The 12647-nt window shown below is 37.2% G+C and overlaps 1 protein-coding gene across 2 annotated transcripts; it reads right to left on the bottom strand.

Moving 5' to 3' along the window:
- Positions 1 to 7142: 7142 nt before the first annotated feature.
- Positions 7143 to 10184, bottom strand: LOC149846843 (inosine-5'-monophosphate dehydrogenase-like). 2 transcript variants are annotated; one of them, XR_016430566.1, is made up of 5 exons: positions 9139 to 10184; positions 8641 to 8820; positions 7661 to 7739; positions 7482 to 7568; positions 7288 to 7337 (listed from the first exon to the last, which is right to left on the bottom strand). XR_016430566.1 is itself a non-coding variant. In XM_089998173.1 (4 exons), the coding sequence occupies exons 1-4, from the start codon at positions 10156 to 10158 to the stop codon at positions 7266 to 7268; spliced, it is 1530 nt and encodes a 509-aa protein (XP_089854299.1). In that variant the 5' UTR covers positions 10159 to 10184; the 3' UTR covers positions 7143 to 7265. The 2 variants fall into 2 exon arrangements, 1 of the variants encoding a protein (XP_089854299.1); XM_089998173.1 differs by having other exon boundaries at positions 7143 to 7337; positions 7482 to 7739.
- Between the last annotated feature and the right edge of the window lie 2463 nt (positions 10185 to 12647).

Here is a 12647-nt window from a genome sequence, read left to right as displayed (position 1 = left end):
TCTACCTATCTAGGTTACCTCGTTTATGGTTTAATAGCAGAATCCCTATCTTTTTGAAGACATATTTGAGATCGTACTATGAAAGCGCTGCCAAAATCGCCATATTTAAAGGCAAATTTAAGAACGCGTTGCGAAAGCACTGCCGAAATTTCTAAAATAAGGTATATACTCATAAAATTCATTTGGACCTTCATATGAATTTATAAAATCTCTTAGCTCTCTCTTGAACTCTTAGAATTTATTTTATAAACCAAAATGTGGTAATTATGTCAAAATTTTCATCTAGTTATACTCCTATATAAGGGAGGTTTTGTCAAAAAATTTAAAATAATTTTTGAATTTTTTCATACTAAAATAGGGAAGGTTCTATCAAAATTCTCAAAACAATTTATAGATTTTTCAAATTAAATAGGCCATATATTATTCAAATTTTAGTAAAATCATAGGCATTGTTGCTAAAAAATAGAGCAGGTGATATCCAAATTTTTAAAATAATTTTTGAAACTGCAATCGAAAATAGAACAAGTAGTTCCTAATATTTTAGAAAATCTCAAAATGGAGAAAAGAAATCTCAGAATGATTCATATGAATTTATTTGAATTATTGTTTAACTTTTAGAATTTAATCTGATATAATGTGGAGGATCTAAAATAAAATTGTAGGCTTTGAGGTTTTGGCACTCTCATTTTTAGGGATTATAGGTTCAGAAGCCTAAGTTAATTAAATATTTTTATGAGATGTTTGCTAAGATTAGCATATGTACGTAAGATTGTGGTTGAGTCATGAGTGCTAATCTAGAACTCTAAAATTCTTCTAAGATCTATTCGTGATTAAAAAAATATAATATGATGCATTGAATTGTGTCCATACAAATGTTGCTTTATTTTTAATAATCACTTATGTTTTAAATGATTTGAAATGCATATTGTGATGCATCAATGTGTGATGAAGTAAATGTATACTTAAATTATAAATTCATGATATTCGTATTAAAAACATGATTATTTTTTAAAATGTATATTGATGCATATTGCATAGCATAAAAATTTTATAGATATTGACCAAAAAAGTGCAACTTATTGTAAATTTTGAGAATGTTGCATTTATTATGAAAATGGCATGCATTGAGAAAGTATTCTAAAAAATATAAGAAAAGCTGCACTAATAATTTTGGAGCGTGTTACATTGAGAAATAGTAGACGAGCGAGTCGGTCAAATGTGAAGCGACGTCAGCATCAATCCCATAGAATTTTTAGTAGTCTCTTTGAGAAGTAATTTCCAATACTAGGTAGTATGGATAAATTTTTCTGTAAGGATGAAAATCCAAGATTTAGGATCCCTACGAGAATGAAAATCCAAGATTCAAGAAATTTTAAGGACAATTAATTATTTTTCTCAACCACAGTGAATCAAGGGGATTTTTGAGATCAGTTGAAAGAAGCTGGTAGTCCAACCACATACTTGTGTTTAGCAGTTGCACTGCGATAATAGCCAACCACGGGAATCCTTGACGAAGGTTTCTCGACTCTACTGCTTGCATCTTTACTGGCCAGGGGTAAAATGTAAAATAAAATGTGTGAATGAATACTCTATGGAGGTACGAATGCTCATAGTGTAACGAGATAGTAGCGCCTTAGGTATTGAATCAAGATAGTCACTTAATTCTATGAAATGTTTGTTATCATGACATTTAATGCAAAAATAATTTAATTTAAAAGATAATAATATGATTCATGCATATAGGATAGGCATGTAGATATATAATTATCTGTTTAATTAACTACTTAAATTAATTTTATAAATATTTTTTTATTAATTATTTAGATTAAATTATTTTAGTTATATACATAAATTATGAGAGATTGTGAGATGCAAGCAATTCCTTATGATTATTCAATTAATTGGAAGTATTTAGATTCAGTTCAGTTAAAAAGATTTTCATGTGGATGGAAATAAAAATATGTATTGATTTCAAAAGAACACGTAAAAGAGATGTGTTTTATATATGAATATTATGTAATGTTGCATATGAAAGGTGTGACATATTTTTGTGTACATGATTATGTACATACTACAGATCATATAAAGGTCTACTAGTACATGTTTTGATATTAAGTTGTGTCACTTATTTTTATTTAAAAAATTTCAGGTTCACAGAAATGAGCAAGACGGATGCTACAATACATGATGACTCAATTAAAAATTTGGTATAGATTATGTTTATTTAAACTATCTCTGAGTCTTTGTTGTTTTTTGCTTGTATAAACTCTGGTATTTATTTAATGGAATGAAATATTTTTGAAATGATTGTTGTGGTTTAGTTTTCAAACTATGACGGGATCAAAGATCAAATCAGATTTTCTATTTTAAAAATATTTTTTTTGTGTTGTTTAAAAAAAATTAAAGTAAAAATTTTAAGTGTGAAATTTTGGGGCATTACATGACCAGTCAATGGGACCAAGGTTGTAGGTAACGTATCGTTACCCATATCGGTCAGGCCCAAAGTTAGATACGTATTGTAGCCTGTCACCTGAATATGAGTGCAAGTACAGAGGGTACGACATGGCAATTCTAAAAAATATGGATATGGGGGCACAACTATATATATATATATATATATATATATATATATATATATATATATATATATATATCATAGTGTATCACATAAATTCAAAATAAACTGAATATAATCTAAATAAATATGATATATCTAAAATATATATTATATACTAAAAATATAAAGTTATAAACTGAAAATATAATTATAAATTAAATATAAACTTGTATGTACAAAGGGTAAAATGGCGTGTTCGGGTGTTGACGCGTGTTGACACGGGGATACACATGTCAACACGGGTATGGAGGGGAAAATGGAGTGTTTGGGTACCATAGATCGCAATGTATCATAAAAAATCATAATTTTCTAATAAAATTTTTCCAAAAAACAAGAAAATAAAAAAATTAGCAAAAAATTTATAAAAATCATAATATATGAAGCAATGATGAATTGACAAAATACAACCATAAAATCGCATATGAAGCATTGATATCTCTATGAGATGCATAAGACATCATCAAACATCAACTAATATAGATAATATTGCATGCATATCTCACATAACAATGCAAAATTTTAAATATCTTGCAATTAAGAACATGCTACAAGACTCAATCTTTCATATTACATAGACAAAAACAAAATAACCTAAGTTTATAAACACTTAAGTGTTAAATAACCAAGTTTTTTGAAAATATAACCTCAATAAATCATCATTATCTTATTTTTCCATGAGAAATGCACTCTTACATGAGAAATATGCAAAAGCCACCTCCCTTGTGCACGAATTGACTCCCAAATCGCTCTCATGCCTCTTAGAATGCATGAGTTTTTTTCTAGAGGCCTTTATACAAATCAGAGAATTGGCCCTAGGGAGGTCTTTAAAATCCAAAATTAAAAAAGTCGAGTTTTGACCTTTTGAAAGTGTGTCAGACACATATCATATGATACAACCGATACAGATACGATACACACTTGTATCGCGATATGGGTGTGTAGCGTATCAAAATAGGCCATACTTACAATATGTATTGTATTGTACGATACAATATGATACTTACAACATTGAATGGGACCAATGTTATTAGTATCAACCTTTATTGGCAAATACGCATCATATCAATAGAAAATGGATACGTTGCAAGCCTGAATCGGCTATTTTTTAATAAATGTAAAAAAATACCAAAAAATGTAATGTTATTTTAAATTTATTTTAATGGTTTTAACGAGTGTCACATTATGATTGACACATAATAATCTTTTATTATTTTTGGGCCAATACAGAACGATTCACTTGAGTATCAGTATCGATCGATACAACTGAATCGGTGGCCAAACCATTCAGGGCCAATATTGATAATGAGAACATTGAATGGGACAACCGTAGTATGATCAAGGAAGACATCCAATCACCACCTGCCATACTACCCATGTAGTCAAAAGCCCTGACTAAGCACCGACTAGTCCCCCCTTAATCTGTTTAGGCGTAAGTAAAATGCCTAGGTTTTGCAATTCTTATGTGGGTATCTTAAAAGGCAGAGGCGTAGCTAGGCTTTGCAATTCTTATGTGGGAATCCTGCCTCCTGAAACAGTTAATTTTTTTTATTTTTTTTTAAAGCCCAGTCCTAACCCAGCCCTGATTCCATATGAAATAGATTTTTATCCATTTTTGTAGCCCAGTCCTGACTGCAGCAAATAGTTTGATTTGTCCATATGAAATAGATTTTTATTAATAATTGCAGCCACTTTTTATTTTATCTCAAAAAAAATTTTTTCGGGGGTGCTGCCCCCGAACCCCCGACTACTATCACACAGAAAAAAAAAAATTTGTTTTGCTACACCCCTGTTTGCCCCCCCCCCCCCTCCTCTCACATGAATCCTAGCTACGCCACTGTTAAAAGGTATCGATTTTGTTGGCTAGGCACCGACTAAGGTGCCAAGTCGGCGGCAGACGCACGAGGAAAGTTTAGTCATTGAATCATTGGATATGGGTGACTTGTGAATGTCACCAATTTGATGGGACGTTAGTGAAAGGCTTCAACGTCCTTTATTGCACTAACCAACACACAAGACGACCACTCACAATGGAACAAAAAAAAACACAGGAAAAACTGTTTTTTTAAGTGGTTCCGTAAAAACCTACATCCACGACTCTCCTCTTTTCAACATTTTTTTTTTCGAGAGGAGGTTTCCTTGATATAAAGGATTACACAACCACGAGGGATCCACCTTGACTGGTAGATCTCCTATATTCAGGCAACCATTTTTAGGAATTGAAAGCAGGTAAAGTTTCTTATCTCTCTCAACTTTGCCTCGTGATGATCAAGAAAAGTGTATTAGAATGCTTGATATAATCGATCTACAAATTGGACGCATCTCTAAATATGTTTAGAGCCAAAAATATTATCAATGCTTGTCAAGATAAACCTTTCTGAAAAATAATCAAGCAATTGGCATATTGTGGGTGAGTGAGCAGTGGGACCCTGGATAGAACATTGCCACAAAGAGTGGTGCAAGATCTCCTTATTTTATGCCTTTTCATGTAGAAAATCATCTTCCTAACCTTTAATTGTTTCATATGCATATAAATGCCAGCTTCTAGCAAGCTTCAAGCCAATATCTTCATGTATTTCAAAAGCCCATGGTGCAACACAACATTTTGGGAAACCCAATGCATGTTATCAACTCCCCACAATATCAGCTTTAGGAAAACACAAAGACCTTTCTCCCTTAAACAGAATGCACCATGTCACAATGAAGAATTCTACTACACATAATTCTTATTAAGGAAAATTTGTCTTTTGGAGAGGATGATCTAGTGTAGCGCCTGATTGATGGCAATGCAAGCACCTATTGCTATTATTTTCTACATAGATGAAGACAGATATCAATAACTTATCGAGTTCTTCTAGAAACATTGTACTTGCTTGCAATTCCTTGAAGACATGCACGGCATGCTTCATGAGTCCTCAATATCTTCAAGAGAAACATAAAAGGGAAGCTGTTGGGTCTAAACTCTTAATTCCTAAGAAATAAAAAACCATCCCTTTTACTCGTTCTCAAGTGGCTTTTTCAGCCAGTCCCTATTCAATACAAAAATCAAAGAGAAGGAAAAGCATTTTATTAAAAACTTTGTCCAATCAAAAGTATAACTTTACAAAGTATTTACTAGACATTGAGAGGATTCTTGATTACATCAACAAAAGAACAATTCCTTCTTTTACACAGAGATCCAATGTTGCGGAAAGGGAGAAGTGTTTCAATGTCCTTCCATCAGCCAAATCCATGTTTTTACCTACAATCTTTCTTATAAGGTAGCCTTTCATTCATCTGACCTCCAAACTAGGCAACTTCTTCCAAGAATGATTGATAATTTGATACGTAAAGGCAAGAGTTTCTTTTTCCCCACTTTCATCAAGAAAGCTAATTGACCAATTTGCCCACCTTTCCTCCAATCTTAAGGGCTTTTCTAAGAGAAGTGAGACTTCTCATGAATCTGATAGCTGCCCAGGTGCCTTATATCAAATATAACCAGCCTTGATGTATGAGCAAGTTGGAGCCACCACTTTGGAATCAAAATATATTGTATGTCTGATTAAACTGTTTTTGGCTAAAGCTACACCTTTGGATGATGAAAACTTAGGAATGTCCAGTTCTATAACCACAATCACAGATTTATTAAAAAGAATGTCTCTGTAAATCATTCTATCTCTGCATTTTCAGAAACACCTCATCTTTTTCTTTTCCAAAAACAAACAAGAAATGTTATTAAGAAGCAATAGCTGATAAGAAGTCCCCATTAGAGGAAAAAAAAGAGTTGAACGGGGCAGCTAGAATTAGGCAAAGTTCCAATTACAAAAGGCCCTAGCCATGACAGATCTGAATTAGGCAGGCTTGTGAGTGCAAATTTCATAGTTGAAAGTATGAAGGCCTGAAGCCAACGTCCTTAGCTAAGAAACCAGGAAAATACCTGGGCTGGGGCCTTTATCCACCCATAGATCAATAGAACGCAAGAGATCAGCTATCCAATAGGATATTTAGGTAATAAATGTGTTGATACATAACTAAAAATGCATACCTTTTTAAATACATAACTACAGAACATTTCGGTAACCTTTTAGACTTTTATCATTATTTTTCTCAAAGGAAGGTACCTATTTTAGTTTCCCTTTTTACTAATTGAATTTTTGTAGTGTCAATGAGGCAGATCCAAGTAGGCCTATCCATCAAAGACTTTTTACAATATGAGATGCAAAAACATATGTTCTAGGTTCAACTAAGATGCAGTGCATGCTCTTTTATAGTTAAAGGGAAAAAACTGAGGTAGTTTTGACAAATAGTGGTGCATTGACAATATCACAATATTATCAAGAATTAAGATAGCATCATCAAGACAAAATAAAAATCTGACATGTTTAAAAATAAGATATTTTGAAGATTCTTCTTTTAAAATAACCAAGTGAATATACCACCTAGTTTGAAAAAAACACGTCTGCCACATACATGCCAAAGGAGAATCAACCAGCACAACAACTATCACTGAAAGAAAGGCACACCAAAAATGATAATCCACCATAAGTTATTTATCTCAAGCAAGTTTTTGGCCGTAAATATAACAAGTTCCGAATACATGGAATAGTAAATAACACTCCTCCATGATACAGAAGTAGCTTACTTAGGTGATCTAAAATTTTGAAATACAACCTCAGAAAGATTTCTTTTCATACATAACCAAGTCATGCACCCCACCTTCAACTTGTGCAGCTCCAGTCCTTACCTGCAAGGCATACAGGCACACATAAACTTCATTATCTCAAAATATGTGTACTGAAAATTGTATACCAATCAAAAACACACATAAACATGTTTGGCATTATTGATTATAACTATAAGTTTCTGCAACTTTAAGTGCAACTCGTACCTCCAGTCTAAGCCCCCCTGATCTGCATAACTTATGTGCAGACTGCAAACTGGAGACACCAAGGTCCTGAAAACCTTGCCTAACAGCCTGCATTGTGTAAGGAATCAATTTGAGAACAGAACCCTTGTCAGGCACAGCCCCAGAAACGCCTTGAGCAATCTTAAGCTTTGACTTATCACCTAGGTATCGAGCATCACTTCCTTTAGTCATAGCATCAAGAGAGCCCATCCCACGGTATTTTTTCAACCGACGACCATCCTGACCAAATTAAATGTCAAGAGTTAAACTACTTAAGCATATAAATAAGAACAATCATTCCAGCAAAATCATGTGAAGTCAGTGATGCAAATAGCAAGGAAATGCACCACACTCACGTTTTAAAATTGGATGGGGATGGGGCAGTTTCACCAAAAATATCATGTCAATACATGACACCAACTAGAGTGAGAAGAAATTTCTAAAACGAATTAAGAATGATTAATATATAAGCACTACAAGACAAGTTCATGTATGCAGTCAAATTTCACAAAGAAAGATCACATAGATCATAACAAAATTCAGCAACAAGGAAATAAAGTTGAATGGTTTTAACCCCAAGAATCCATATTATATGCATTAGATATGAAACTAAACACCATAAGAAGCATTGATGTAGAGAGTAGCCTCTGTAGATGTAGTATAAGTTAGTTTGAGAGAAACTTAGGAAGATAATTAATGAGCACGAAAGCATAGCTTCCATATAACTGATTTTCAAACGCTTCTGTGTGCATTCTCATTCCTCAACATCTTCCCATTTTGAGCATTCCTAGTTTCCTTTCAAAGTATTATATTTCTTTTCACTTTCCAATGCATATGCGAGCAATAGCAGCAGTGCAGCACACGTCCTCATACTTTATGCAGCAGCATAGCTTAAATTATAATAGAACAGAAGGATTATTCTGAATATGATTATAAACGTAAAAGGATGCATCACTAAGACTTGCAAGAAATAGAATAAACCACAGAATCACTACGGAAGACAAAAACTTGGAGATGCTATACTCCAGATATTGCCACATTCAATAGAAATAAAAACTTGGAACAGAATCAAGTGATTAAATCATGGAATCAACAGGATGGTATTTTGGTTTCGAATACAAAAACTGTAGAGTGCATCTACCTTGTAGAAATAGCTTCCAGCAGCCTCCTCAGTGCCCGCAAAGAAGCTCCCCATCATGACAGTAGATGCCCCCAATGACAAGGCTTTGACAATATGCCCGGAGTTTGCAATGCCGCCATCGGCAATGATAGGCACCCCACTATCACTAGCAATGCTTGCAACCTTATAAACTGCAGTCGCCTATGCACCACCAAAACAAATAAAAACACAGAAAACAAAAGGAACTACAACAGAAAAGGAAGATAATGTAATCTTCTGTAACACCAAAATGAGATTCTGTGATCCTAAAATCAAAAACTTGGAAACAAAAGCATCTTCAAATGATGGTTACGAACATGGTCTCAGTAATACCACCATCTTAGGTGAATCTAAAGTTAGTTCCATGATGCTCACAGAGATACCAACAGAAAAATAATCACACGATGATACAAATCGATACCGGCGACAACAGAAAAGTGTAATAGAAGAGCATAAGTATGTAAGCAAAAGAGATTAAACCTGCCCTCTGCCAACCGCACAAACTTCCTGGGTGGTGCAAATCGACCCAGACCCCATCCCCACCCTCAACGCATCAGCCCCGGCCTTGATCAAATTCTGCGCCTGGTAAACCGTAACAATGTTCCCAGCGATCACGTCGAGCCCCGGATACGTCTTCTTCACATACACAATCATCTCCCTCTGGTAGATGGAATCCCCCTGCGAGCTATCCAACACAATGACATCGACCCCCGCCTTCACGAGGTGATCCAGCCTCTCCTTATCGCTCTCCCTGGTCCCGATCGCCGCCCCAACCAGGAACTTCCCGTCCGCTCTCACCGACGGCTTCGCGCCCGAAACTGGCAGCTCCCTCATCTTCTTCACATTCTCCCTGCTCAACAATTCCACAAGCGACCCATCTTCGGAGACCAAGGGAAGGTACTTGAGCTTCTTGGCGATCAGGGAAGCGGCCGCCTGCTCGAAGCTGGTTCCGGCGGCGGCGGAAACAGGATCTCTGGTCATGACATCGCCGAGAGAGGTATCGCGATCGGGGGCAGAGAAAAGATCCCTTTCTGTAACGATCCCCACGAGCTTTGATTTGGTGGTACCGTAGTCGGTGACGAGAATGCAGGCGGGGGAGGAGGAGGAGGAGGAAGAGAGGGAGGCGAAGGCGTCGCGGACGGTATCGGAAGGGGAGAGGCAGAGAGGGAGAGAGGAGAAGCCGAGGCGGAGGGACTTGACGCGGGAGATGAGGGCGGCCTGGTCGGAGGGGTTGTTGTTGTAGTGGATGATGCCGATGCCGCCGAGAGCGGCCATGGCGGCGGCCATGGAGGACTCTGTGACGGTGTCCATGGGGGAGGAGACGCAGGGGGTGGCGAGGGAGATGTTTCGGGTAAGGTTGGTGGTGAGGTCGACGGACTCCGCCGGGAAGTCGATGTAGCGAGGGTGGAAGATCACGTCGTCGTAAGTGTAGGACGTCCCCTGGTTGAAGAGGCGCTCCACCGGAAACCCATCCTCCACCGCCACCAAACCACCTCCCATCCTCTCTTTCTCAGAATCACCAGAAGAAACACGCTAAGGAAGAAGTCTCTCTCTCTCTCTATTAGAGAGAGAGAGAGAGAAGCTGGAACTGGAATATCTTTCGGATCGAATCAATGCGAATCTGGTATGACGGATCCGGTGATCTCCATGAGATCATCATGGTCGGATTTGGTGCCTGCTTTCGGATCCTACCACAGTCTAACAGGAAAAGGATCCGAATCCTAGTAAAGTTGTCAATGGGTCCGGTTTGTGTCAGACCATGGTAGGGATGCAAACTGACCCGATCCAGTATGAAAGTTTTGATGATTTTTTGCTGTTCTGACCGGACTGGATCCGATTTTTTGGATCTGATCCGTTTGCATCTCTGGACCAGGGTTTACACAAGCCTGCCCAAATAACAACTTGGGTTCGGGTACCTGATAGATAGGATATCCAACCCATTAACAGCTCTAATTGTTACTTCACATGGACACTATTTGGCTATGTTTTCCTAGTGACACGGTCGGACACGCTGACAAGGACGCTGTCATGTATGGTATTATCTTAAACATTCTTTAATGAAATATTAATATATCATAACAATATATTTTTTATAGAGGATTAGGCAGACCCCACCAGTTATACAATCATACCATTGGGTTTTGAACTTGCAACGTCTCATTACAAAGTCGTCAGGCACTAAAGCTCCAGACGCAAAAGCAGAGAGCCCCCCTTGATAAAAGAATAGTTTTTTATTGATTAAAAAATAAAAAACCATACTCGTGCCAATTTTTTGTAAACCAAGGATATTGGAACGCACATGATGCAACAAACCTGGCCACCACTAATCGTATTTTGGATTAGGGGTGTCAACGGGTCGGGTTAACTGGACCCGACCCAGACCAAACCCTATTAGGGTCTGGGTATGGTGATAAATAACAAGAGTTGATTAAGACCCGGTTCTGGATCCCGAAAGTCCGATTAATACATGAATCCGGGTACAGTTTGTGAAACTTTATACCACACTCGGCCCCGACCTGAGTTCCTATTAAGACCCACAACTTTTTAATATAAAAATGATAAAAAAATATTATTTTATCAGGTATGGTCTGGTTCATGTAGTTCTTATCGGGTTCGAGTATGGTTTCTCTTATAGTAGATCCGATTAGACTAGAGTCTGATCCAGATACCATACCCGAATATCTGGTTTAAGTTTGGTTCTACTTGAGTCCAAACCAAACCTGACCCGTTGACACCCTTATTGGGTGTTGTTTTTCTAGCAAAAGGATCATGCCTAAGACATCGTGTTAGATTCATGAAAATCACTAAGAAAGCTGGTATTTGCTCTTGTAGTAAGCACATGCTCCCCAATACTGATCAATATAAATTGAGATACTGGGGAATTTTTTTTTTATAACTCAGAACTCTTGCCGAAGCAAGGGAAAACCCTGGGTGACGCCCCACGAGCACCTTGCCTTACATGGCCCACCTTTGAATGCTACAGAGACACCACCTGCTAGTGGGGTTTGATCCGCCTCTTCAACTGGACATCTTCACAACCACCCCGATGGGATACAAAGGAAGTTGTGCACATCAAATTAGTCTTGTTGTAGATTATTTGCATGTCATCTCAATGTCTTGTTTGTGTTGTCTACTTGCTTTTGATATGATAATTATGGCTTGTGTGCTAATTTCCATGGTGATTATATTACTTTTAAGCACATGTATACTTGGTACAATCGAAAACGTATCAATCGGAAACGTATCAAACATATCAATAACAAGGGAAGGTACTTGAGCTTCTTGGCGATCAGGAAAGGGGTGCCAAAGGGTGCCTTAAAATGATGAATAATGTTTGCCTCCAACATCTCGTCTAATTGCTTGCGCAACTCCTCATATTCAAGTCCCATGCGATAAGGGACCATGGTTGGGGGCTTTGCTTCAAGGGTCAACTCTATCTTATAGTCGACTTCGCATCTTGGTGGCAGACGCTTTGACAATTTCGAGGGCATCACTCCCCCAAAACTCAGTCAATAGTGGGACAAGAGTCGGTGACACTGTTGCTTCCACCTTCCCTTCTTCGGTGCACATGACGACTAGGAATATTTACTCCATTTGCTTGACACCCTTCTTTAATTGCATAGTTGATAGCATTGAAGACATGCCTCAAAGAGTAAGGCATTGCACCGTATGTGAAGAATTTGTCCACACGATTATCAATGAGTTAACCTTCGGCAACAGCATCATATTCTGGCTGCGAAAAAACTTCATGCCCAAAATCGGTTGAAAGTTATTTTTGTTAACCAAACTCCTAATTTACATAGCTGCATCCCTTATTTCACCAAGGATAGGTTTGGCCTTTGAGTTCACCATCTTGATGGTCCTCTGCTTTGGCCCAAGCTTCAAGTATAACCGCTCTGCCTCTTTCCGTGAGATAAAGTTATGCGTGGCCCCAGAGTCTACCATTGTCATAGTAGACTTCTTATTCTCAATGACTTCCAGGTACATGA

This window comes from Nuphar pumila, chromosome 2 (assembly GCF_984573655.1).
Source record: "Nuphar pumila chromosome 2, dmNupPumi1.hap1.1, whole genome shotgun sequence".
Taxonomy (NCBI): domain Eukaryota; kingdom Viridiplantae; phylum Streptophyta; class Magnoliopsida; order Nymphaeales; family Nymphaeaceae; genus Nuphar; species Nuphar pumila.
The sequence above is the reverse complement of the archived record's forward strand: the minus strand, read 5'-3'. Positions and strand labels throughout refer to the sequence as shown.

What these genes read in the sequence shown, in the direction of transcription:
- LOC149846843 (XM_089998173.1), bottom strand. Translation starts at nt 10,158, where the DNA reads ATGGGAGGTGGTTTGGTGGCGGTGGAGGATGGGTTTCCGGTGGAGCGC. An exon ending in CTGGAAGCTATTTCTACAAG is followed by an intron (nt 7,740 to 8,640) that starts GTAGATGCACTC and finishes TAATTTGGTCAG; the next exon opens with GATGGTCGTCGGTTGAAAAA. An exon ending in CAGGGGGGCTTAGACTGGAG is followed by an intron (nt 7,338 to 7,481) that starts GTACGAGTTGCA and finishes TATGCCTTGCAG; the next exon opens with GTAAGGACTGGAGCTGCACA.